The sequence below is a fragment of the Orycteropus afer genome, unplaced genomic scaffold (assembly GCF_000298275.1).
Source record: "Orycteropus afer afer isolate SDZICR_OR568_19922 unplaced genomic scaffold, OryAfe1.0 scaffold00456, whole genome shotgun sequence".
NCBI classification, from domain to species: domain Eukaryota; kingdom Metazoa; phylum Chordata; class Mammalia; order Tubulidentata; family Orycteropodidae; genus Orycteropus; species Orycteropus afer.
Genome location: NW_006922043.1, coordinates 1,372,835 through 1,400,273, shown reverse-complemented (window position 1 = coordinate 1,400,273; position 27,439 = coordinate 1,372,835). Strand labels below are relative to the sequence as shown.

Here is a 27,439-nt window from a genome sequence, read left to right as displayed (position 1 = left end):
AGCTGGTTGCTGCACCTGGCAGCCCCGGCCCATCCCCTGGAGGCTGGGGGGCAGGGGCACTGCCCCATCTATGTCTAGAAGGCCAGCCCCAGCATTCTTGGCCAAAAGGCAATGCTCAGGGCTGAATCAGGCAGCTGGGGCGGCCCTGCACTCAAAGGCCATTCGGCTGCTTCTAGAAAAACCAAACCAAGCATAACCTTCTGTTAAACTCTGTATATTATTATTATTATTTTTTTACAATAGAAAGTTAAAAATCAAGACTTAGATTTACTATACATTTTTTTCTCTCAGATTACAAAGTTTATATTATATAACTGGGGTTCCCTAAATTGATTTCTTTCAAAACAGTCCTAAAGAGACCAAAAGTGAATACAAAAGAACAAAATAAAAAAATTAGAATGTGCTGCAGCTGGAAGTTGTCTATACTTGTTAAGTCTCCAAACTTTGTACAAAAAGAACAAGAAACAAAAAACCCAACGGGCCCGAGAGAAGAGTGCGCGTACACAGACACGACTGAGCACCGACACGGAACGGGGAGCGGTAGCACCTGGAGGAGAGGAGTCCGTCTCAGCTTCCCGTTCAAACCACTTCAAAGGCCTGCATCTCCACTATTTTTTTTTAATGCATTTCTTTTGCGGTTTGTTTTTCTTTTTTTTCTTTTTCTTTTTTTAAAAAATGACCAATGATGTTAATAAATAAAGTATTTATATATACATGAAATTGGGAAGAATGTTCTGGAGCGTGCAGCAGCAGCAGTGCTAAAGACTTGGGGACACACATTGGGCTGGACTGTTGTAGAAAATTGCTGAACCTTACAAAAAAGTCTCCTTTTTTTTTTTTTTAAATCTTTTCTTCTTTTTAAGTTGAGGTAAAAGTTTCAGTGTATGGAAACCTGCACATCGCACACGCAGCCGTGATGTTCCCTCCCAAGAGCTCCTGACATCCCAGTGGTCAGGAAAGTCACCATCCCCCTCCTTCCACGTCCCACCTCTGCTGTCCTGGTCTGGCACAACCCCTTTCACTTAAGCCCAGACGGGTTCTTTTTCACAAGTGGGCAACGTCTGTCCTCAGTCCTGCAGGAAGAGGTGACCACACTGGACACAGGGCCTGGAGACAAAGACACCACCTGCCTCCAGGGCAGTCAGCTCTCAAACACAGTATCATCTCAGAGAAACTTCCCTTGACAAAGGTCCTTCTGGAGCTCCAGGCCAGGTTGGGCACAAGAAAGGGGACCTTGCAGCACCTTCAGGCCACACTTTACATGTTTTCTACGGTTATAAAGTTAGCACTTGAAGTTGTCATCTCCAAGTGTGAACTGTGTTAATGAAGACGACTGCAGCGCTCAAGCCTTCTCATAAAGTCTAGCGCACACACACACAAGATCTCTGACCTATGAAAGCAAAAACTGGAAGAGACCATAACACTGAATTAAAGAGGAAACCTGCACACCACGGACCAGGAGGAGTATATTAACCATAGAAGGGAACACTGCAGAGGGTCAGCGTGTGTGACGTCCATGTGTCGTGTTTCACTTTGTTCAAGTCCCGAATCTATTCCGAGTCGCTGCTGTCGGAGCTGGAGCCGCTGGAACTGCTGCTCCCAGATTCTGAGGAGCTGCTGCTGCTAAGCCGGGATGGGCCACCCGAGGGTGTGGGGCCGCCTTTCTCTGCCAGAAACACACAGCGTGAGAGGCAGCTATGGCTTTGCCCCAGTAGCTTAATCAATACTAATCAGTATCTGTTGAAATGAGGCAATACAGTAAATGAAACTGTCTAAATACATAAAAAAACCCCAAGCTCATGCCATCGAGTCGATTCTGACTCACAGTGACCCCCTTTGGGTTTCCAAGGCAATAAATCTTTATGGAAGTGGACTGCCCAGTCTTCCCTCCACAGAGTGGCTAGTGAGTTTGGACTGCCAACCTTCTGACTAGCAGTCAAATGCCTTAGGCACTACGTCATTCACTGCAACCTGCTAATAGGACTGTGTGGGGGAAGCTGACCATCTGTGGTGGTTAAGTTTGTGTGTCAACTTGGCTGGCAGCTAGTGGTAGTTATTCCCCATGATGAGACTGGCAATCAACTCCATGGTGGGACCTACCACAAGCAGCTGAGTAGCTGCTTTAGGGACATGGTCTGCTTCCTTTATATAAGAAACAGCGTTGGGAATGGTCTCTAGCTTATGGCACAATTGAACCCTGTACGCAGCTGTGTTGTTGTTCAGTAGCCTGCCATGCTCTGCCCGCCTTGGGACTTTCAATGGACTTGAATCAATGGCCTGCCATGTGGTTTAGTAACATTGGGGCTGTGTCATTTTATTTGTTGACTTTGGGCTTGTTAGTCTCAGCAGCCAGTAGCTGCCTGACTGAAGAGATGCCTCTAGCTTCAGTGGGCTGGGAGCAAGAGGCAGAGCTGAAGCCCAAGGTCGAAGGGCTTTCACACAGCCCGTAAAGCCTGGCACCTGGAACTCGGGACTTAAAGCTTCCAAACTGTAAGAGAATAAACTCCTGTTTGTTAAGGCCATCCCATTTGTGGTATATTCTTGTCAGAGTGGCACTAGGTAACCAAAACACCATCCAAAGTACCCACCATTATGGGGCCAAGGGTCAGTAAGGCACGGATACTTGCAGCCAACAATTCTGGAATGCTCACTCTGCTCTAGACATGGTGCTCAGCCCTGCATGGCATGATGCAATGCACACCCCCCCAGGCAAAGTTATAACCCTCTCTACACTGGCTTCATCTCCCAGCTGGTCACCTGCTCTCTAGGACACATCCTGCACCCACCCCTCCAACCTCCTTCTGACTGTTTCTACTGGTGTGTTCTCAGAGGCAACTTCCTGGGGGCCCCTGGTGGGGCACATAGGAATGTATGAACCAAAAAAAACCTAAACCCACTGCCACCGAGTTGATTGTGACTCGCAGTGCCCTAGGGGACAGAGTAAAACTGCCCCACAGGGTTTCTAAGGCTATAAATCTTTACACTGCCTCACTTTCTCCCCCAAATTGCCTGGTGAGTTTGAACTACTAACCTTCTGGTTAGCAGCTAAATGCTTTAGCTACTGTACCACCAGAGTGCCTTACTGCACTTAGGTTCTAGAAAATGGGGCAAGGAATCAACTTGCCTGCCACCCAAATACAAGCCCCTGGATTCCACAAAGCGGAGGGCCTCGAGTCCAAACCCCACCTTGGTATTTGCTAACCAGCTGTGGGGCTAGGGCTACTGGCCAGGGAAGCAACCAGCAAGCTCACTGCAGGCAGCTGCAGGTCCAGGGGCCACACCAGCTGAGGGAGCACCAGCTCCAGAGACCACAGACAAGCCCTTCCAAAGAGCCCTCTCCCAAGTCTACCCAGGATATTCTAGACATGAAACTCTCACCCCCTCACACCTACACAGCCACTCCACAAGGCCAGGGTTATAGCCCCACTTGACAGACAAGGGAACCGAGGTTAGGAGTCAGAAGCCTCATCTGAGGTGGCCCAGCTCGCTAAGTGGGCGAGTCACAGATTCACCCCTCCTGTTTGCCTCTCCCCTGTGGAGAAAGGGAGAGCAAGACTGGAGGGCCGGAGGGCACCTGCACCAGTGCTCCTCTGAACACACCCTCATGCTACAGCCCCCGTGCAGTCCCCTCTTCTCTGCGCCCTGGGCGGCAAGCCTGGCTGACTGATACCTTTCTTGGCGGGCTTTTTGTTGTTGTTCAGCTGCCCACTGACGTCCTGCAGCCGCTTCTCTAGCTCTTTCTTCTTTTCCTGAGCGAGCTCCTCTTTCGACTTGGCTGCCTGCTTTTTCCCGCTGGTCGCTGTGAAGGAGCACATGAGCTCTGAGATGGCAGAGGTGGGAGGCGGGCAAAGAAGGGGTGCGGCGGCTGGTAGGCAGGCCACCCACATCACTCCTGGGCAGCAGCCTTGCTGCCCTTGGCTGGATCCTGGGCCGAACTGCCTGCAGCAGGTGGCCATGACCCTAGCACTCCTGACATCTCACCCCCAGCCCTACTCTCTTGTATATATGACACGCATATACATAAAAGATGTCACCTGAGCTCCTTAGACACTGAAAATAGTGGGATGACACATCACCAGCGCACCTGTATTTATTGAACTCTGGCTGTGTGCAAATCCTTTTCTTAACCCTCACAGAGACCTGGAGGTCAGATGTACCATTCTCACAGACCAGGACTCAGGTACTGAATGACAGGGCCAACCCCATGCCCTGTGAGGGCAGCGCTGTGGTGTATAGGCAGACCTTGAGTCACAGTATTCCTTCTCTGTGGCCACTCCTCTTCCCACCTGGGTCCTGCTGCTGCATGTATATCTGGCCTTCACCTCGGAGTTGGCAGATGACTTACCAGGAGGCTAAGTGCACTATGACTACAGAAGGATTATGTGGACACTTCATCCAGGAAGAGGCTGCCCACCCCTCTAAGGGGGAACAACACAGCGCACATCTGGGAGCCTACCCACAGACCAAGGGTGCCTGGCCAGCATGATAGACTGCAGGGCTGCCTTTGAGTCTGCTCTTCCTCTCTCCAGGACCCATCCTCCTCGATGGTTGATAGAGTGAAGCCATCAATTCCCAGGGTCAGCCTGGACCAGGCCAGAATCTGTCCCAGAGCCTCTAGATCTCAATCTCCTTCAAATGGGAGGGCGCTCCTCAGTAGGGGTACTGGCCTACCCTAGCAGGGACCCTTATGGCAACTACCTGCAGCCAAGGCCCCACACGAAGCTACCTGAACTGGGACCTGCATGAGAGGGCTGGGGTCCTCCCAAGGAAAGGAGAGGGCTCTGAGCTTGCCCTCAAGGCAGGACATGGTTGGCCCAGATTGATGTGGGGTATGTCTGGGTCTCCACCTCCAATCTGCTGCACCTAGCTGAGCACCAACAAGTACACCCCCAGGGTGATAAGGAGGGGCAAGGAGAGAGGAGGCAGCCTGCTCACCTGGCCAGTTTCCAACCTAGGGGTGAGGAGAGAGCAGGAATGGGAGGCAAAGGGTGCAGGGCAGTGGGCTATGGGCACCATACTCAGCCCAGACAACTTACAGAACGGCTTTCTTTGTTTTTTCTGTAAACAAGACTTGACATATCTCTCCAGTTCTCGTAAAGTGGTAGGTTTCAGAGTCTCAAAGTCAATCTCAATCTCATCAGGGTTGGAGTCCCTAAGCGAGGGCTCCCGTGACTGGATGATGTGTACCACGCGGCCCAGCTTTTCCCCAGGCAGCCGGTTGATGTCCAGGCTCAGCTGGCGCTTCTCATCGTAGCTCATGGGCAGGCCCTCCTCCTCCTCCTCTGAGTCATAGGAGGCAGACGCCTGCTTGCCACCCTTCTTCGGCTGCCTGAGGCAGAAGACACAGAGCAACTGGAGTTGAGCACATGTCTATCACCCACATGAAGTCCCCTGCCCCACACCCAACAGCACCCCTGTCTACCACCCACATGAAGTCCCCTGCCCCACACCCAACAGCAGACTGCACTTTGAGACCAGGCTTTCTTACCAAGGATCCCACCCAAAGCAGACCCCCAAGACAGGAATGCCAGGCAAAGAGCCTGAGGACCTCAAATGTGTCTGCCAGAGATGCAAGAGACACTTCTCTGGAGGCCAGACATGTGGCAGACCCTTCTCTGGAGGTCAGAACAGAGGCTACTCCCAGCTGGGAGCTTGGGGGTACTTCCAGGGCTTGGGCAGGAAACAACTAGAGTGGTCAGCTCCCCTCAACATCCCACAGGCCTCTCAAACTCAATAGGTTAGCAACTGATGTCCATATTTAATCCAAAAAAAGGCAGGGAAGGGGAACAGAGGAACAGAAAACAGAGCAGACAAACAGAAACCAATGAAATGGTAGAGCTAAATCTAATCATATCAATAATTCCATTAAATATAAATGGTCTAAATATACCAATTAAAAGAAAGAGATGATCAGATTGGATAAAAAAAACAAGACCCAATTTATATGCTGTCTATATGAACCCCTTCTTAAACATAATGATATAGTAAGTTAAAAGTAAAAAGATGGGGGAATATATAATATACAAACACTAATGAAAATAAAGCTGAAATATGTTAACTTTAGACAAAATAGACTCCAGAACAAAGAATATTACCTGGGAAAAAAAAGAGGTATTGCATAATAACAAAAGGGTCAATTCAGCAAGAAGATATCACAATCCTAAATGGGATTTCTTTTCACTTGGATTCACAAATCAACATCCATGGAAGCAGCAGTCAAGATATCAAACAACGTATTGCACTTGGCAACTCTCCTGCAAAAGACCTCTTTAAAGCGTTAAAGAGCAAAGATGTCACTTTGACGAGTAAGGTATGCCAAACCCAAGCCATGGTCTTTTCAATCACCTCATATGCATGTGAGAGTTGGACAATGAATAGGGAAGACTGAAGAAGAATTGATACATATGAACTGTGTTGTTGGCAAAGAATACTGAAAATACCATGGACTGCCAGAAGAACAAATAAATTTGTCTTGGAAGAAGTACAACCAGAATGCAACTTAGAAGTAAGAACAACCACATACTTTGTCTTACATACTTTGGTCATGTTGTCAGAAGGGACTGATCCCTGGAGGAGGATATCATGCTTGGTAAAGTAGAGGATTAGTGAAAAAGGAAAGATTCTCAATGAGATGGATTGACACAGTGGCTGCGACAACGGGCTTAGGCACAGCAAAGGACTGGGCAGTGTTTTGTTCTGTTGTACAGAGGGTCGCTATGATTCAGAGCCGACTCGATGGCCCCTAACAGTAACAACAAATGTGCATTCATCTGGAAACAAAGTTTCAAAATATATGAAGCAAAAACTGATCGAACTGAAGGGCTAACAGAAAATCCACAAATATAGGTGGAGATTTCAACAATTTTCTCTTCATTGTCAACAAAGCAAGTAAATCACCAAGAATAAAGACTATATAACACTATCAACCAAACTGACCAATAAACATTTTTTGTCTATTTGGAATTTTTAAGACTTTTCTTTTTTCCCTAATTGGCATTTATATAACAATCCATTGAACAGCAGCAGAATATACACTTTTTTCAAGTGTACATGGAACATTCATCAACATAGATCATATTCTGGGTCATAAAACAAACCTTAACAAATTTAAAACAAAATCACACAAAGAACGTTCTCTGGTGCTAATGGATTTCACCTAGAAATCAATAACTAAGATATCTGGAAAAATCCCCAAACATTTAGACACTAAATAATACAAATTTTAAACAAACCATAGGTCAAAAAGGAAGCCTCATGGAAAAGTACTTTGAATGAAATGAAAAGGACAATACAACATACCAAAATTTGTGAGATGCAGCCAAAGCAGTGCTTAGAGGAAAATTCATAGCAATAAAATGCTTATATTAGAAAACAAGGTCTCAAATCAATAATCTGAGAAGCTAGGAAAAAAGAGATCAAGTTAATTCCCAAGCAAGCAGAAAGAAACAGAAAAGACCAGAAATGAATAAAATAAAGGAGAAAAAAAATGAAACCAAATGCTAGTTCTCTGAAAAGATCAATAAAACTGATAAATCTCTAGCCAGATTAACTATGAAAAAATATACAAATTACCAAGATAAAGAATGAATGGAAGGACATATCACCTAATATAGACCATACAAACATTAAAAGGATAATAAAGAAACAGTTCAACTATACCTGTGCCTCCAAATTAAACACTTTAGGTGAAACAGAACAATGCCTTGAAAGACAAAAACCACCAAAACTCACTCAAAAAGAAATCGATAACCTGAATAATCCTGTATCTATTAAAGTAACTGAATTCATAGTTAAAAACATTCCAACAAAAAAAAAATTCAGGTCCCAATGGTTTCACTGGTCAATTCTACCAAATATTTAAGCTATAATACCAATCCTGTAAGTTTTATCTAGAAAATACAAGAGGAGCAGGAATGAATTCCTAGCTTATTTCTGAAGCCAGCATTACACTGGTATCAAAACCCCACAAAGACAGTAGAAGAAAAACTGATATCTACAGCCCCTTCAAAAAGGAAGGAGGAAGGGAGAGAGATGGAAGAAAGAACAAGAAAACACTGATCATTTCCACCTGGATTAATGGCACCGCTGTCTACCCAGCCACTAGAGATCAAGCCCAGGTTTTCACATGCTTATTCTCCCCATACTTCCAGACACCAAGGCCTTTTCATTCTGCCTTCCAAACAGTTCTCAAAACAATCTGCTTATCCATGGGTTGCGGGGGACAGAAAGCATAATTAGCATAACACAATACACAAAAACACTGTTCTACATCCTACTTTGATGAGTAGTGATTGGGGTCTTAAAAGCTTGCAATCAGCCATCTGAGATGCAAAAATTGGTCTATGTCCGGAGCAAGGAAGAACAAAGAAACCCAGAGATACGTTGAAACAATCAGTCAAAGGGACTGGTGGACCATGCAATCCTTAGCCTACATGACCCTGACCAGAAGAACTAGATGGTGCCTGGCTACTCCTGTCAACCACTTGGAAAGGGATCAGTGCAGGAGATCCTTGACTGACTAGGACAACAATGTGGAACAAAACTCAAAATTATAAAAAAGACCTGGCTTACTGGTCTGATAGAGACTGATGAACCCCCCAAGACTATGGCCCCTAGTAACACTTCAGGCCTGGAATTGAAGTCACTTTCAGCCAAACAACAGACAGGCGTGTAAGGTGAACATTTACACCAGGTAAGTACAATCCCTAGAACAATCAACCATGGGAGACCAGAAGAGAAGTATTGTACAGGGAAATAGTGCAGAAGGCGGGAATGCATAGGAAAGGACATATAGAAAGGGTAGCTAGAGGGAGGAAATGGGAAGAGAGCTGTTACATTATGGGGATTGCAGTCAGTGTCATGAAACAAAATGTGTATGAACTACTGTATGGAAAATGAACTTGCTCTGTAAACTTTCACCCAAATCACAATTAAAAAAAAAAAAATCCTCTTATACCACCAACTTCTTTTACCTGGATAAGGATCATAACCTCCAAAGGGTATAATTTCTTCCATTACTGCTTCCTACCAATCCATGCTCCATGACAGCCAGGATCAGGGTACCACTCTGCCTGATCCCTTTACAACCCCCTTCAGTTGCTCTCAGAATAAAATCTAAACACCTTCACGAAGCCTGGCCAACCTCAGCAACCTCCACTTGTCCCACATTTTCCCAACTTGTTCTCTGGTTTTTAGTGGTGCCAATGACCTTCCCTGAATTCCTGAAGGCAACACAATCTACTGGCCTCCATGGTTTCGAACATGCTGCTTCCTGTTCTGGGAACACCCTTTCCCATCTCCTCTGGCAGGTCTCAGCTAAAGCACCTCCTCTGGGAACTCTTCCTTGCACCTTGCCCAGGAAAGCTTTCCCAGCTCTGAACTCCACAGCACCTCACTCCTTCCCCACCACACTGATCTCACATTATAGTCACTGGGTGATTGTAGCAGACATTTCTCAGGACAATGCCTGATAAAGCCCAAGTGTACATGGAACATTCACCACGTATGGACAGGAAGCAAAATCTATGCCAAGACACAATCTTCCACTTCCCAGACATCTGTTAACTGGTTGAGCCAGGAATGGAGTGCCAAGAGCCCAAGCAACAAGCCCCCAACATCCATCCCACAAATAAAAATCCTTGGCCCAGGTCAGGAAAAGTGCCCCAGGAACTTCTAGAGGCAATGCCAACCCCAAGAGCTGAAAGGCATTCTCCAGAGTCCCCAGCTTCCCAGGAAAGATCTCATTTACTCCTCCTGGTGTCCCTGGAGGCAGGACAGGATAAGGACCATCTACTCCCACCCTGTTCTCCATGAACACCAGCCCAGACTCTGTGTCACCCATGCGAGGGCAGAGCTAAGACCCACAGCCAAGGCTCAGAGCCCAGACTCCAGCACTCCTTCCATTACCAAAGCACCCACACTGTGCTCTGAGCTCGGCTACCCAGCTTGTGGAGGGCTGATGGATGCGAGAGCCCACCTGTTGGCTGTAGTTGTGCTGTTGGCCTTTTTGACAGGAGCCTTCTTCTGCTGGGCCTGCTTGGCAGGTGGCGCCACCTTGGCCTTCTTCTCATCCTCAGACTTTGCCTTATGCTTCTCCTTCTCCTTGTCCTTGTCCTTGTCCTTCTTCTTCTTCTCCTTCTCCTTCTTTTCTTTCTTCTTCTTTGGTTTGTTCACTGGGGCCTGAGACAATGCGGCCAGCTGCTCATGCACAGCCTTCAGCTGGAAGAGAATAGCATACCCACCCAGGCAGCTAAGCAGGTGTCCCGTAGGCACAGCTCCGCCATCTGCTGGGCTGGCTTGGGGCTGGTGATGCAAGGGTCGGGGGCTTATGGGTACCACATGGGGAAGGAGGCCCAGAGCATTTGGGCCATGTACCAACCTAGGCTGCTGGGCTGTCCTGAACCCAGCCAGGGAGGTCAAGGGTAGACTGCTCCAATCCCAGGTCTGCTTCTCACCACCTGGGTGATTGTTGCCCACTCATCTAGCTTCTAGGGGCTCAGCTGCCTCATATAAAATGGGGCTAAGGCCCCCACTCCACAAAATCAGGCTGCACAAGGACATAGCTCAGAGGGCAGGGGAAGTACAACCAGCCTGGTGACTGCATAGCAGAGGGCAAGTGACACAGTTCTCAATAAACAGGCACCATGGTTTCATTATCAATGATGAGGGAGACTCAAGGGGTTAAATGCCCACACAAAAGTTTCCAACAGTGAGCTGGGAAGGCATTAAGCTATTACTCAACAGGTCTACAAGACTTAAATTATTTAGCAACAGCAGCAAACGTTTACTCAGTGCCTGTGTTGTGCCCGACTGGTGCTAAGGGCCCTCATCTCCTCATTCAAAGCCACCCGCCCAGCCCCTAGATCAGCCACATCATACAGGAACGAATAGTTCCTCCCAGCATCTGTGAGGCCTGGACACAGTCGCATAGTTGGAAGGTGGAAGGGCAGACTGGTACCCCAAGATCCCCAGAGTCCATGCTGGCATGGGGATACCTGGCTGCTCTTCAAGGCCACCTTTCCCTGTAGTTTGTCCTCATCATCTTAAGAGGCTCAGCTCAGAGTCAATGTCCAGATTCACAATGGTGGCTGCAGAGCCTCCCCTGGAACCTTCCCTCTGATTTCCAACCTCCCTCCTGGCCTAGCTGTCTCTGCTCTCCTGCTGCCTAAAGTCAGAGAAATAAAGCCATCTTTGAGCCGGAGGCAGGGGGTAGGACACACAGATGAGATGAGATGGGACAATTTACATTTTCCTCAATTCATCTGCCACAAAACTCAAGGAGGCAACATCAGTCCCATCTGCAAATTAGGAAAATGAAACAGAGAGAGGGGAGAGAGATGCACCTGCCTAAGGTGAAGACAGGACAGGCGCCCTCTGCCCCACAACCCTGGAGGCTTGCACCCTGCCCCACCACAGGACACTGTCCTGGAGGCTCTGAGAGCTTTCCAGGGCTTTCTACCCAGGCATGGTATAGTCACCACCTAAGCCCCCACCCCATGGCCCCAAGGAGCATCCAGAATGCTGTGCAGGGCCACGTATTTGCTCCTGCCCATCAGGCTCCACTGCCCAAGCTATAGGCCCCTAAGGGCCTACACTCTGAGCTCAGATCCTCCCCAAGACCCCCTCCAAGAATGTTTCCATGAAGGAACACTGCAGCTGCAGGTTGACTCACAGCTTATGGAAAAGAAAGAAAATGGATAGGGGCAAATCTTGGGTAGGCAAGCCCAGGCAGCGACTTTGCCTTCGCCTCCTACGGTTGCTTTGTGGTCCCCAAGCCTGACTGTCGGCCCACACCTGCTCCTGCAGCTCTGCCAGCCTTGTGGCCCTCTCTTCCTCTGAGTCCGAACTACCAGAGTCTGACGAACTCTCTTCGCTGCTGCGGCTGCTCTCGGCACCCTTGCTCACCACTGGGGCTGCAGGCGCGGGTGGTGCGGGCGCCTCCACAGGTTCGTCTGGCATCTTGGCAAACCTCATCTCAAACACGTCCTGTGGAAGAACAGGGGCCGCCCTGAGGTCCTGCTCACCCCACAGCTTCCCTGTAGGGCCCACCAGGTTCCTCAGGAGTCACAACTCCCATCATACCCTTGGAGCTACACCATGGCTTCTCCAAGGCCAAGCTCTACAAGACTGGTGGCCTTCCCCCTGCTAGCACTCACTCACTCTCACACTTCCACAGATCTGCCATGTGTGAGACACGGGACCCAGGACCCCCTAGCCTCGGTCCCAGCCTTCTAGGGACTTGCAGACACATGCTTTATTGAGTACATGCTAGGGCTTCAAACTGCTTCAACTGCAATGGTAAACAAGGACCGTGCCACACATTGCATAGCAAACACATCTGGTGCCTGTGGTATTCTGACCTGAGTAGGAAACAGTGGTGCCTCCTCAGAGATGGCAGCCAAATATCCTGCTTTGAGAGTGTGGTGCTCTCCAGAAGTCCTGCCATAGTCCTTTCTCCTAAGTCTCAGAAGCCTGCAGTGAGAGACCAGATTACTGGCAGACACTGCTGTCTGTTTCCTACTCAGGTCAGAATACCATAGGAAATGGATTTGGTTACTACACAATGCATGTGTGGTCCTTGTTTACCATGGCAGTTACTGAATTGTTTTAAACTGGTTCAAAGCCCTGGTTTATACTCCTCTCTAGGAAGTGTTGCTGCTTAGCCTTCAGGCCCATGCTCTAGAGTGCCCCCTGCTGTCCTGCAGCTTCGCACCTGTATCAGCTCCAGCTGTGGAGGCTGGGTACCAGAGCACATGGCCCCATCCCCTCACTCTTACTGTACTGCAGCAGCAACTTTACTCTGCACTGTGTAGGCTAAAACTTTAGTCCTTTCATAACTGTCTTTGAAAAGCCCACGGCTAGCTCCTGTGTGGCCAGGACCCAGGCCCTTGACATACCCTTCAGTAGCAGTCCCTGCCCTGGGCAGTGAGTCAGATTCACCTCAGGAGGATGAACAGCCTGAAGGAATGACTTACATGGTGTGGCCCCACTGGCTGAGCTTTTAGGCTCTGACCCCAGGAATAAAGATACCCCAGAGATATGCTAACTCCATAAAGCTACCATCCAAAAGGTTACTGCTCAGCCTGCCTCAGGGCAGACAGTGTCACAAGGCACTCAAATCAGACTACTTAAGTGCTGGGCTCCCACATCACAGCTCCATATATCAGATTAATAACTGTAATTACTAAGTAATCATTACTAATTGATATCTCTCTGCCTCTTTGGCCGAGTCCCTGAGACTCTCCTCTCTGGCTGGGGGCTGAGCAGAGCTGTGAGTCTCGGCGCTGGCCTCCTATGCCCGGATCACTGCTAATGCTGCTGGGCTTCCTCACTGAGTCCGGGAGCATTCAGACCAAAGTGCACAGCTGGCAGGGTCTTGGTACAAAACCAGGCTCCAGTGGCCTCCCTGGGATCTCTAAGACCACCCTTCCTGAGTGGGGGTACTGGCACCACTAAGAGGTGGTACGCTAGAGCCCAGCCTAGGAAAGGGCCTTGGCAGGGTCGGCCCACAAGAGGTGGTCAGAGAGGCTAGCAGGACCCCAGCAGTGTGAGTTCAGCTTCCCTCTTTTCTGTCCCGTTTTAGCCTTGGTTAATCACAAGTGATACCATGAGCTACTTCATGTTTTCAAAAACGGTTCTGAGCCAGGGACTTAGAAGGACATTTTACAGAACACATATGCTGCTGGGTCCTGTGAAAACAAAAAGTTCCGGAAAAGGACACATATCCACAGTTCTCTCATTTTCCCCCTAAAGTCTCTTGGTAATGTAACATTTAGAAAAAAAATGGCCTTTTTATTTATGAAAACAAACTACCTACAGGATTGAAGACAAAGGGTAAGAAAGGTCAGAGCCTGGCAGACTGAGTTGCACAGAAATACAAATGCAGCACCCAGACTGGCAGAAAAGCACACACATATATGAGCATCTGTGTGCACGCACGTGAGCATATCTGTGTTGTCCATGCACAGCTCCATGTTTTTCTAATACACTGCTTACAGTCACCTCATGAAGCACCCACCAGCTGTGACAAAGCCCCCCAAGGCTCAGTGACTCATTGGAAACTTCCATTAGGAAGGTGGCAGGGGGCTGGACATGTGCCCTCTCACATTCCCTGCTAGGACAGACACAGGCTGCTCAAGGGTGAGGACCACCAGGAGCACCTGTTGACAAGCACAGACTCCTTTCTGTGATGGAGGTGCCTGCCAACTGGCTGGCCCTCTGCTACCTGAGCCAGTAAGCTCCAGGAGGGGAGAGGTGGCTCAGAAACGTCCCTGGGGCAACGTACCAAATGTGAGTGATCAATATAGTGACACTGAGGAAGAGAAAGACATAGAGAGGTACGTGGGAGGTACAGACAACAAAGATGAACCCTTTTGCACATATAATACAGCACTGACAATGAAGGCAAACATGGGTATATGGGTGGATAGATGGGTGGACAGGCTGAGCTATTAGGTATGTCTATGAAGTGGGGAGTGTACCCAAGAACAGGTTTAGGACTGGCAGACAATGGTCCTATAAGTTTATGTATATGATATGAATTCCCAGGTGTATAGAAGAGCTGATAAGGGGCAAGGTTGTGGTCACTGCTTGGTCACAGCCAGCTACCAAGAGGGACTGAGTAGTTGAACCTGTGGGTTTGGGACCATAGTTGCAGGGGACATCAAGCTCAATTGGCATTACATACTACATAAAACACTGTTTCACCTCCTACTTTGGCAAGTAGTGAATGGGATCTTAAAAGCTTACAAGCTGCTATCTAGATGCAACAATGGGTCTCTCCTTGTCTAGAGCAAAGAAGAATGAAGAAAACCAAAAATTCCTGGAAACGATTAGTCCTAGCGACTGGTACACCATCCGATCTGCAGCTTATACAACTATGAGACCAGAAGAACTAGATGGTGCCCGGCTACCACTGTCAACCACTTGGAAGGGGAACTATGTAGGAGATCCTGGATAGAGAGGGAGAACAATGTGCAACAAAACTCACAATCATTTGGAGAAAAAAAAAGGGGGGGGACCAGGTTTGCTAGTCTGATAGAGCCTGGTGGAACCACTGAGACTATTGCCCCTAGCTGCCCTTCAGGTCTGGAATTAAACCCACACCTGTGGCTTCCAGCCAAACAATAGACAGGCATACGAGTTGAACATTTATCTGAGGTAGGTACACTCCTTGGAGAGAACAATCATGGGAGAAAAGAAGAGCTGCTTATGCACAGAGACACAGCTCAGGGGCAGGAGTGCACGGAGGGATGGACACAGGGAAGAGGCAACTATCGGGAGGAAGTATGAGGGGAGATGTTGCATTGTGGTAAATTGTGGTCAATGTCATGAGACAAAGTATATGTGAACTGCTGTATGGAAAGTGAATTTGCTCTGTAAATTTTCACCCAAATCACAATAAAAAAAAAAGGAAAAAAAAAAAAAGAAAGAAACGTTCCTAGGACCAGATGTGGCAGGTGCCTGGCCCCACTCAGGAAAGCCCTGTGGCATGAAGGAGGCCCTGTAGCCTTCCCCATGACGCCCTGGTGCCCATTGTCAACACAAGCTACTAGTCCCTCTGCACCCAGGAGGTTCCTCTCGCCTGCCAGAGGCCTTTCTGCTGACTTTTACCTGCAGCTTCCGGGCCATGGCCACCACCTCGTGGTCTGGAGGATTGTATTTGTAACAATTGGAGAACATTAACCGGATGTCGGCTGCAAAGCCCTGTGCGTCTGGGTACTCGCGGCTGTCCATCTTCTTCTGTAAATACACAAGCAATATTAGTGAGAGAGCATGACCCACTTCTCAGTGGCATGGCCAGGCCCATCTCAACAGGCGCAGAGTCCTCGAGGCTACCACCACCATCACTGCACACGTGAGAGCTGTAACCTGGTGGTCAGGGACCTTGTGCACAAAGTGGGAGTAGGTATTGGGGACCCCAGGAGAGGCAAGTACACTGGCTGGAAGGACTGGGAGAACATGGGGCTCCCAATAGCTGCCACACATTCCCTTCCTTGCTCAAAGGTTCCAACTCCACACATTGGGCAACTTTCCACATGTGAACCTGTGATGCCAGGAGTCTGGGGGGCAGGGGCTTCTGAGGAGCAGGCCCTTCATTACCAACTTTCAGGTGGTGCAAACAATTAAGTGCTTGACTACCAGCCAAATGGTTGGTGGTTCAAATCCACTCAGAGGTACCTGACAATCTGTTTCTGAAAGGTCACAGCCTTGAACACCTTGAAGAACATTTCTACTGTGATACACACATGGTTGTCGTGAGTCAGAGTTGATTACCCCACAACTAACACCAACTCAACAGTCAGCTTATAGAATTTTTGCCGTGAATTCCTCAACACTGTTACCAGGCCTGCTTCCCACAGAAGCACCCAATGGCCCAGCAGCCCTCACTGCCTTTGGCAGGACCTGTCCCATGTCCAGTGGCAGCTCCCAAAGCTCAGTGGGGGTGGAAGGCACCAGGGCTGTGGGGCTGATCCCAGGGCCTGTTTACTCAGCCACAAGAGGGATCCTCTGTAAAAACCACCTCAGACCCTATTTGGCTTCAGAAAATAGTGAGCAGAGGCCAAGGCTCAGTGGGAAATGCACTGGGGGATGGGGATGGCCGGGGTCACACACAGGTCCCTGCTTGGGTGAGCCTGAATGAAGATGAGCCCTAGCCTCATGGTCAAAGGCAGGGGTGTGGTGAGAGGGCAGGCCCTCAGGAACACACAGTGCAGCTACTAGGGAAGACTGTAGGCAGCCAGAACTGGGCTCAGCTAAGACAATCTGAGACTGGCCCCATGGAGGGAAAACTGGGAGATACAGTGAGTGCCTCCTGCTGGACGAGTCAGCAGAGACTACGACTCAGCAGCCTGAGGGATGCAGACCAGGCAGGGTGGGATCCTCCAGATCTCCCTTCAGAGTCCAGAGCACCCTCAATCTGGGTGCAAATGAGGTGAAGTGGGGGCTCCAACCCACAGGGTCCCCCACGGTGAAGGTATGACCCAGACCTCAAGACTTGGTCTGATGTGCCTGGGAATCGTGGACACTCCTCAGAACTGGCCTTTGAATTCTGAAAGGTTCTTTACATTGAGGGAGAGGTTTACACTCAGTTCCAGCACAAATGTTCCCTGAAACCTAAAAAGCTCCACCTTTAAAATCTGTAACATGCTAAAGGGAGTCTCTTCCTTGGCTCTGCGTCAACTTTAAATGCCAGAGGCCTCATGCTCTCTTTTCCTAAGGGCTGATATAAGAGAAAAGAGCAGCAGCCATGTCCTAGGATTTCAGAATGGTACCTGACACAGGCTGCCAAGCTGTTTCCCAAACTGTGATGGACACCTAAGCACTGAGGTGGACCAGTAACAACTTCACAGTGACCAGTCTCTCCAGCACCTTAACCTGGTTTCAAGGGCACAGCAAGCCCCTTGACCAAAATGGAATGAAATCTTACTCCAGCCCAAATGCCAGAAGCCCAGCAATGTTTCAGAAATCCCTGTCAATGCACCTGTAGTAGAAACACACAAACCCAGGCTGTGGGGGCCAGAAATCCAGGCCTCCCAAAGCTACTGGGCTCTAGCCCTTGGCACAGCCTTGCCAACACTCAGACAGCCCTGCTGTGCCCCTTACTACCTGGGTGGCCCTAGGTGAGGCACTTCCTTCCTGGCTTCACTTTCTTTGAATGTGAACAGGAGGAGTGACATGCATCCCAGAGCTGGGGGTAGGGAGGGAGAGGGGAGTAAGTCCTCACACTGTGAGTAAGGCCTTGTCCCAGGCATGTGACACTTTGTAATGTGAGCTCAGAGCCTCCCTGTTCAAGGCTTAAGCACCCCAAAGGTCCAGACTCCAGGTCCAGCTCTCTGGTCACTCACTCTGAGTGGGCCCCACTGCCTCACACAGACTCAGTTTCCCCTCAGTAGATGACAGCAGATAATAAGAAAGCCTTACTAATTCTCAGAGGCTCCAGTCACTATCCTACCCACTGCTCTCCCAGGTCTCCTCCAGGAACACGGGCTGGGAAGCTCTCTTCTCAGAGAGGGAGCAGGGGGCGAGTAGAAACCACCACAGAGGCCCATGCCAAGGGCCAAAAGCACAGGTCTCATTGGGTCGGGGGACCAGCTAGCCAACAGCTACTTCCTCAAAGCCAAGAGGTGGGCACTGAGCTTCAGGTCAGGGCATGTGAAGCCCGTGGTCCCCAATGCCCTGGTGTGGCATCACAAGCCTCTCAATATCAAGCTGCCTGGCTGCCAGCCTGAGATGGTAGCTGGTACTTGAGGACTTTCACCAAGTTGTGAAAGAAATTACCTCTCGGAATAGGGCTACAGAGAAGAGGTCTGCTCCCCGTTGGCCTCTCTTCTGCCTCCATCCTTAAAAGCCTCTATAGTTTACGCACACAATGAAAAGATGTCCAAAAGAAAGCTATTACATTTACTGAATTAAAGGCGGGGCAGCACCACAGCAGTGATGCTGAGGCAACGCCTACGTGGCTTTTCCTCAAGATAATGTGCCACTGCCAAGGGAGTGCATGTTCTGCCTTTACAGAGTAGAAGAGGCCCTGAAAGGGCAAGAAGCCTGCTCACAGCCACATAGCCTAGCACTGTGATGCCGAGGGTCCACCCAGGCCTGCGCCAACCTTCTGCTGGGATCCGACTCCACACACATGCTGCCTTGAGGAAGATCTCTGCTCTGGGGAGATCCTGGCACAGGGACTGGACTGAGAGGCCCGGGTGGTCTCAGCTCTGCTGTTCCCGCCCCCTCCAGGTCCATTCCTGTCTGGGGAAGGGCTGGGGCCACAGGAGGCCCAGGCTCAGAGGCAGCTACTGAAGGGGGAGGTCAGAGGCCCAAATGATGCCTGCCTACTGCCCCCACATCATGTCTATGCAGCTACTTGCCCACTTTTACCAAGTTGTGAAAGAAATGACCTCTGGGAATAGGGCTACAGAGGAGATGAAGTCTGCTCCCAGTTGGCCTCCAGTGGGGCTGGAGGGAACGATCTGTGGTTTCAATCAGTCACAAGACAGAACTGTGAAGGGCCTCATGGCCCAAGGTACCCAGAAAAACCCACTGCCATCAAATCCATTCTGACTCACAGGATCCTGTAAGACAGAATGGAACTACCCCATAGAGTCTCCAAGGCTATAATCTTTACAGAAGCAGACTACCACAGCTTTCTCCAACAAGTACAAAGACTCACAATTCCATGAGGACAGGCAGATAGGAAGGAAAGAACGACATCATGAAACTCTGTTCAAATGGAATAGGTGAAAGCAAAGCCACGGTGCAGGTAGCCAGTTGGCGAGACTACCTCCTCATGAACCCCTGCCAACTACAGCTGGGACCACTGGGGCCAGCAAGGGAGGCAGAAAACATATGCAAAGGGGCCCAAAGAGTATGTCTGCAACAGCAAAGAGATGGAAACAACCTAAGCACCCATCAACCAAGGAATGGCTAAACCAACTGTGATACACACACATAATGGAATACTGTGCCACACTGTATAACACAGAATCTGCATACACCACAAAACATGGATGAACTTGGAAGACATGCTGAGTGAAATAGGTCAATCACAGAAGGACAAATATTGTATTAGTCCACTATCGTAAAAAGTCAAGGAAAGGTTTATACACAGAAGGAAACTTTCTTTGTTCGTTACTTGGTACGGGAGGGGAGGGGAGGGAAAATTCCTTGGTAAGTTGGACAAAAAAACCATATATATATATTTATACACACACACACACACCGTATGGAAATCAAAGATTATTAGTGGTTACCAGCAGGGAGTGGGAGAAAGGGGAAGCTTTTGTTTGCGGGGCACTGAGTTTACGCTAATGGTTGTGGAGTATTTTGGCAAAGAATAGCAATGGTGGCACAACATGAAAAATGTCATCAATGTCCCTGAGCTATAAATGGGGAAGCTGTTATGTTGGTGTATGTCTCATCGTATGTTTTCACCACAGTAAGAAAAAAAAAAAAGCGTGTCTGCTCCATAGGCAGGGCAGGATACACAGTGACATGTAGCCCTGTTCCCCAGGCCCGGGTCTAAGAGTTGTCCATCCCCCTAGCTGGCACCAGACACCGGCACCCACAGCAGACCCCTGAGAGGCCGACAGAACAGGTGGTGGGCTGAGCTCCAGGGGCCACATGACACTGTGCCCATTTGGACGCTGGCACCAAGAAGCTGCCTAAACTCATGGCTCCCGCAGCCCCAGAGTCCCCATGGCCCCCCACCTGCTGCCAATCCTTGCCCCTGTGGCCCCCGCCGGCACAAACCTTGACAGTGCTGAGATCCATGGGGTGCTTAATGATGTCATGGTAGTCATGGAGTTCCAAGGCCTCGGCATCCACAGGCTTGTAGAAGGGCCAAGCGTAGGCTGCATGCTTTTTGGATAGCATCTCCTTGAGAACGCTGTCACAATAGCGCAGGTGCTCTGACAGCTTGCCCTTCTTCCCCGCGTGCTGTGGCACTTCACCATCCTCCAGGTCTTTCTTGGGTGGCTTGATGGGGCGACCCCCACTCTCCCGCCGTGCCACCACCTTGGCCTGCTTGGGGTCTGACAGCGGCGGGGGTGACTCGCCCCGGCCCGCAGTGATGGCGGACGTGGTGGGCGTGGTTGTGTCTGCTTTCCGTTTCACACCTTTTTTCTATGATAGTGAAACAGCCAGTGAGGACAGGGGTATGGGCAGCAGGGGAGCCTGGCCCCAAAGGCCCCATGTGGAATGTAACCTCTTGTCAGGCACCAAGCTAAGCAATGGACATGCACAGCTACGCTCCCTCTGTTAGCTAGCCCCACTGCCCAATAAGGAGGCCAAGGCTTGGGGTCAGGTCACCGGCTCAAGGTCACACAGCTGGTCATTGGGGGCTGGGGCACTTATTCAGGCCTGACTCAGAAACCTGTGCTCAGACCCCAACTCTTCAGCCCCATAGCTCAGCATTCAAGGGCGCAGGGGCTTCCTCATCACTTACTGGGCCACAGGGGTATAGCATGCAATTCACCAATATCAAAAAGCCCCCTAGGACCAGGCTTCATGGCTGAAGGCATGGTGACCAGGTTGTCACCAAAGAGGACTTGGCTCAGAAACAGCAGAACAAGGATGGTTTCTTGCTCTAGGGGCCAGTGCACAGTCCCAGGTGAGGGCACCTCAGCTGGAGCTCCAAGGCCAAATGGGATGGGGGTGGGGGAAGCCCTAGGAGCAGACACAAAGCAGCAGTGACAGGACAGAGGTTGGGGCCCAGGCAGCCACAGAAGGGAGTGGGGCTGGACTGTCCCCAGGGCAATGGGAGCCACAGTGGGGCTGTTTCTTTAAGCAGGGGGCCATGGAATGGCTGACAGCCATCTGGAAACAGCCTGTGCTGACGATGCTTCTGTGTATGAAGGTGAGCCTTCATGTGAGGGGCTCCAGGCAGGGACTGGGGTGGTGGTGCAGCACCATCAGCCCTCTACAGTCCCTGAATCCCAGCACAAGGCAGCCCAGGGCTCAGCGTCCCCTGAGCTTGTCCTCTTAGCATGGGAAGGCCGAGGAGCAACTCCCCCAGCTCCTGTGGCCATGCTACAGCCTATCTTGAGCCGGCCACAGCCACGCTGCCCCCAGGGTGGCAGGGCCACAAGCCAGCTCTCTATAAACACTCCACATGTGCCCACCAGTGCCCAGTGCCAAGCACACCTGGAGTGGCCCAGAGGCACAGGCCCAGTCTGCGGGCTCATCCTGCTGTGGCTAACAGGACATGCTCCAAAACCAGCCCATATAGTGAGATAGCCTGGGCCAGCACCACTAAGGATGCAGGCAGTGGAGGCCCCAGAGGTGGGAAACAGGGAAGTGACCGCTTTACCTGGGGACTGCCACTAAACCCTCTGAATGCCTGCTGCCTCATCTGTAAAATGGGGGGATACTGTCTGTCTCACAGGGGTGCTGTGGGGATCAAATTAAAGAGGATAATACATGTAAGTACAGGCACAGTGCTGTGGGAGACAGGACAGTTCTTGCTAGCCCCAAACCACACAGGGCCACAGGTGCTACCATGGGGTAGCACCGGGCCAGGCCCTGCTGGGGAAAGCCACAGCTGAGCCGGGGGCGGGGGGCATATGTGCACACCCTTCACATTGGCGTGGGTGGAGGGTGTGGATGGAGACAGTTCTGGCTCTGGGAAGCACTGGGGGGCCCAACACACCCAAGAGCTGTTTATTCCCACTTCGCTTCTCTTGCACTTGGACCGTGTCCTGGGAAAGCCAAGGCTCCAGGACCAGAGAAGCCTGGGCTCAGGTTCAGCCCCACCTCTACCAGCTGCGTGACCTTCAGCTCCCTCAGGATCAGCTGCCTTGGCCTCCTCTTTTAGGCCCTGAACTTGTGGCCCAGCCTCAAGTGATACATGCCAAGTGCCCTGCGAGTGGTCAGCATTCACAGAGGCTGCAGAGCCCTCACCTGCCCTGGACTCAGACCTCCCTTGAGGCAATCCCACTGGCAGCTTTAGACACAAGCTTCCCCCACGCATGCCTCAAGGTGCTCACCTTGACGACGGGTGGTGTGGGGGGTACCACGGGGATGATGGGTGTGGCAGGAGGCGGTGGGGCAGCAGCAGGGGGGACAGGGACCGACGTGACGTTTGCAGTGATGGTTGGCACAGGAGTGGCAGCAATGACAGGCGTCTGGGTGACAGCGGGAGGGACATTCTGGAAGGGGGTCGCCGGGGACACAGAGGACACGGCCGCCACTTGCTGCGTCCCTTGAAAACCAGGAAGAGAGGTTAAGCACATGGCTCTGTCAGAGGTTTCAGTAACTAGCCCTCCAGCTGGAGCAGCCTAAGTGCCAGCCATGATGGGCCAGGGCCTGCCCTTGTCCCAGGAGCAGGAGCTGTGAGCATTCACCACCGCCCAGCAGAGACAGAAGCTGAAGGAATACACCACAAGGCAGCACAGCTAGCATCCCAGAAGCCTGGCAAAAACTCAGACTCCAGCAATAATGGCCACGTGGCTTCTTAGGTGTGCGTCTGCAAGCTGGGACAGCAGGCTGCCTGGCCAGCCTTTTCTGTCTCAACGCAGGCCAGGTGAAACCACCAGAGGCCAGTGACCACCACCACCACCACCAAGCTCCCCTGGAAGCCAAACCTCCTGCCCTTTACCTGCACGCTGCGCTCCAATGCCCACTTCCCCACTCCCACCTCCCCTCACCTGCACACTGTGTCAACCCCCTCACCCATACACTGGGGCCACCCTCACCTGCACTCTGGGTCCTTTCATCTGTACTCTGGGTCCTTCTCCTCACCCACACTCTGGGTCCCCCTCACCCACATGCTGGGTCCCCTCACCCGAATGCTAGGTCCCTCCCTCACCCGTACTCTGGGTCACTGCAGCCGGCTTCCGGCCTTTGCCCTTTGGAGCAGGGGGCAATAATTCAACTTCCTCTTGGGGCATCTGGGCCACTTTTTGCAGAAAAATCTTCTCTAAGGCTTGGGCCATGAGCACTATGTCATCTGTGGGCTGAAGACAGAGAGAAGCAGCGTCACACGCCAGGGAGGGGCCCCCACATCTGCAAAAGGTAGTATTGGGTCAAGCTCAAAAGAACACTTCTGTAACACCCGGTTAGAGGCCTCAAGGGCAGAGGAACACATCTTCAGTGTACAAAGTCTTGAAGGAATGCAGAAAAGCACCAAAGGTGATAGTCACCCTTCACCCTTACCCTTGTCTGTGTGACCTGTCACCATTCCACAAACCAAACCTCATGGCAGACACAGATCTGAGTGGCCTCTGCTTCCCTCACCCATGTGTCTCACTCAACATTGTGTAGACATTACCTTTCTTGCAAAGCCTTCCCTCTTCCTGACACTGCCCTAGGGGTCGACAAGTTAAACCTATCTCTTTCACCTTTCACTGGCACCTGCGCTGCCTAACTTTCCACGCCCAAGACCCTGCACTGATCTCTTTTGGACTGCTACCAGTAGAATTTCTAGGTTCAGGGGAAGCTGGTATTAAAGCTTTTGGTATGCACCAACTCCCTCTGAAAGAGCTGTTCCAAGCTCGTGCCCACTGGTGGGAGAGATGGTGGTGTCGGGTGCCATCAAGTCCATCTGATCATGGTGACCCCAGACAGCAGAGGAGCACAACCTATAGGGTTTTCTAGGCTGTGATCTTTACAGGAGCAGATCACTGGGTCTTTCTCCCATGGAGCTGCTGGTTGGGTTTGAACCACTGCCCTTTGGGTTAGCAGCCGAGCGCCTCGCTGTTGCACCACCAGAGTTCCTTGGAAATGCAACCACTCTTGAGATGAGCAGTCCTGGGACTCATGGGTAAGGCCAAAGCACAAGGGCCAATATCTGGAAACCACTGCAAAGCTGTCCAGCCCAGCTGGCAGCAGCTTGCCGCAAGTGCCAAGGCCGACCCGTGGCGGCATGCCTCCCCCTGTGCAATCTCTCCTGGGGTGGCAGCAGCAAGCCCAGCACACCAAACCTCAGCACTGAGGATCACATGTCAAGTACACTGTGGGCCCTGCCACCCTTTCTTACCTTGTTATAAATATAACAATTTGTAAACATGGTGTTGAAATCCTGCATACATTCACTTGCACTCCAGTAGTAATTATTCTCTAGTCTCTTCTTAATAGTCCCCATATCCATTGGGTTTTTAATTATTTTATGATAATCCTAGGAAAGAGATTTTTAGAGGCATTACTGAGGTAACCCTGCGTAATTATTTTCGTAGTTCTCAAGTGCAACAATCATACAGAGTGGGCTTTGTGGGCAGGTAGTGTGCATTCTAGAATGAGTGTCCTGGCAGCACCACATTCCTGCTAGGCCCTGTGCCCGACACGGAATCTGTGGGGGGCGAATTTGTCAGGAATGTGAAGAGTTGGGGCTGGGTGTACCCATGAGCTGGTTTACATGCTGGCCAAGTGCTCTCCAGGGGTTCTAAAAGGCACCTGAGGTCCTTGCAGCTCACGGAGTGGGGTGAGGCTGTCCTCATAGCACCCAAGATTTCTCAGAAAATGAGCACAAAGCTGGGTGTGAGCCCCTGGACAGGTGTGACCATTCTTAGCATCTGCCAGGCATGGCCCACCTGTACACAGGTCACTCGGCAGAGGGATGCCAGGAGCAGAAGCCCAACCCTCTGGACAGGCACAGATCAGAGAGGAGCGTGGGAATGCCAGGAGGCTCCTCCAGAGCCCCATCACCATCAGCCCTCCCTGGCGGCCTACACCTGGGGTGGCTGCCCTATCCTCCCCACCCTAAGTGTCCCCTTTGCCCTTCTGCCATCTGAGCAATGGGCTGGTCCCTGCCCAACTGTGCCTTCCTGAGGCTACATGGTTCTGGATCTGGGCTACACCGAGGGGCAGTGGGCATGTACGCACAGGCAGGTTCAGCTTGATGGCATCCACGGGCTGGTAGAAGGGCCAGGCAAACTGGTGCTTCCATAGTGTCTTCACCACCACGTTCTGCATGTACTGCAGCTGGTTTGTCTTGCGGCCAGGCTTGCTAGGGTTGGAGACCTCCGGCGGGGGTGGGTTCACGGGGCCCGGGGCCGCCGGGATGCCCGCGGAGGCTACTGTCGTCGTTGTGGACATCCTGAGCCGCGTGCTCACTACTCGTCACAGCCGCGGCCCAATGACGCCCACGTTCCCTCTACGATGCCTGAAGAGGCTCGGCATCCCATCTCTGGGCTCCACCGGGCAACGACTGTGGAGAAAGAAGGCAGAGGAGCCAGTTAGCACCATCAGACCCCAGTCATTCTGACCACCCGGACCTGTCCCTCCAGGACCCAGAGCAATCCAGCCTGCTCATGCCACCTGCCCACCCGCCCATCATGTCTGTCAGAGATGGGTCAATCAGCCTCAGCTGTGGCAGGGGGCTCACACACCACCACCTGCTCAAACCAGGGCGGTGAGAGACACTTGAACACATGCCCTGGCCCCCCTGGCTGGCCCGCCCAGCAATCTACTAATTGGCACCTAATCATCACAATGGCCAATACTCTGTCCTCCACCCTGGCAGCTTTACACAAGAACGATTCACACACATCAACCCCGCAGAGCTGAGACACGAAGGTGGAACCAGCAGCAATCCAGCTGTTTCCAGACCACGTGCACAGGAGCTGGCTGCTTGAGCAAGTCTGCTGGGGTTCCACGTAACCACGAGAACCGCAGAGGGTTTGTGATGGCAGCAAGCAAGCTGTGACACGCAGACTCAGCCAGTCGACCCGAGCCACGCCCCCCAAGAGGATGAGGGAAGTAGAGCCAGCATCTGGGTGGTACCTGAGCACCCACCTCGCACCCCCAAGGAAGAGGGACCCCACCAGCCTGCATGTGACTAGAGGGCCAGATGACAGACACAGGTGTCAAGAAATGCACATGGAGCCCCAAGAATGTGACATCAGGGAATGCAAGGCCACCCCGCATCAATCCCACCATCAGTGAGGGTTACGTGGCAGTGCCATGTGACACCGTCTCTTTTCCCTTGGAAGGTGTGGGCTTCCGCTTTGTCCATGTGCCATGCTGCTGTCTGAGCTTTGATGTGCATCCCCTTTTGCTTTTTATCAATCAAGCAGGCTGGGGCTCCCCATCGCCACGCAGGAAGCCCAAAAAGACCTGTGGGGAGGCTATGGTTTGGGGAGCCAGCTTGTTCGGTTACTCATCCTTACTCTCAAGAACAGATGGTTAAATTTTCAAGAATTCAGTGAGCTGCTTACAGAATGTAGGAGGCTTGAAATCTGCCACAGTGGGTGTGTTGACACCACAGAAACTGACAAATCTATAAGCCAGGGCCTTCCCTAGTGCTGGATGCAACACGCTCACTGCCCCCATGGACAGCACCAACAGACTCCTGGCAGGGCCCCAGCCAGAGCAGAGGGTTCCAAAGATTACGGCAGACCCCCCCTACCCACTACGTAAACTTGCTGAGCAAGCCTTCTGTCCAGGGATGCTCCCAAGCACCTGCTGTGCCCCACCTGTGTCTCCACCTGGCTCCCCGCAGAGCCAGACAGTGGTCCCAGCCCATCCAGGACCACAAGAACCTCTACTTTTCAGCTTTCATTTGAGCAGCTAGGGATGTCTCAGAACATTACTTTTCTAAAAGCGAGCCCTGGTCACACAGTGGTTAAAGTACTCGGCAGCAAACCAGAAAGTTGACAGCTCAAACCTACCAGCTGCTCCCTCGAACTTTAGCAAAAAGAAAAAGTAAATAGGAATTTCTATACTGAAGAACTACTAGAACACAAAAAGACAAACCTCAATCTCCCCGTATCCATGGCTGCCGCAGAGCCCTGGGTTCACAGCTAAGCTCTTGGTTGGCAGCTGAGTGGGAGCTTTGCTTTCTCCTGGCCCTCCCTCAGGGGCTGAACACAGGCCTGGGGTCTGGGGAGAGGCACCAAGTCCTCGACCCCAAGCAGGGTGCTACACTGGGAGGCAGGGCCCAAGCCACCTTGCTGAGACCCCTGCAATCCCACCTCTCTGAAGAGACAAGCCCAGAACCCACAATGAA

General features: G+C 51.2%; 1 protein-coding gene across 1 annotated transcript; it reads right to left on the bottom strand.

The window, feature by feature from the left end:
- Positions 1 to 1,550: 1,550 nt before the first annotated feature.
- BRD3 (bromodomain containing 3) lies at positions 1,551 to 25,527 on the bottom strand. The gene is made up of 11 exons (XM_007954297.2): positions 25,315 to 25,527; positions 24,473 to 24,610; positions 23,303 to 23,450; positions 22,482 to 22,696; positions 20,248 to 20,619; positions 15,613 to 15,741; positions 11,794 to 11,985; positions 9,977 to 10,218; positions 5,037 to 5,329; positions 3,671 to 3,799; positions 1,551 to 1,666 (listed from the first exon to the last, which is right to left on the bottom strand). Exons 1-11 carry the CDS (start codon positions 25,525 to 25,527, stop codon positions 1,551 to 1,553), a joined length of 2,187 nt encoding a protein of 728 aa, XP_007952488.1.
- Positions 25,528 to 27,439: the final 1,912 nt, after the last annotated feature.

Bases quoted from the DNA above. Each gene is read 5' to 3' on its own strand.
- BRD3 (XM_007954297.2), bottom strand. From the start codon at position 25,527: ATGTCCACAACGACGACAGTAGCCTCCGCGGGCATCCCGGCGGCCCCG. The intron at 24,611-25,314 runs GTGCGTACATGC...TCTCTTTCCTAG, and splicing joins CCATCAAGCTGAACCTGCCT to GATTATCATAAAATAATTAA. The intron at 15,742-20,247 runs GTTTGTGCCGGC...GTGTATTTACAG, and splicing joins TGGATCTCAGCACTGTCAAG to AAGAAGATGGACAGCCGCGA.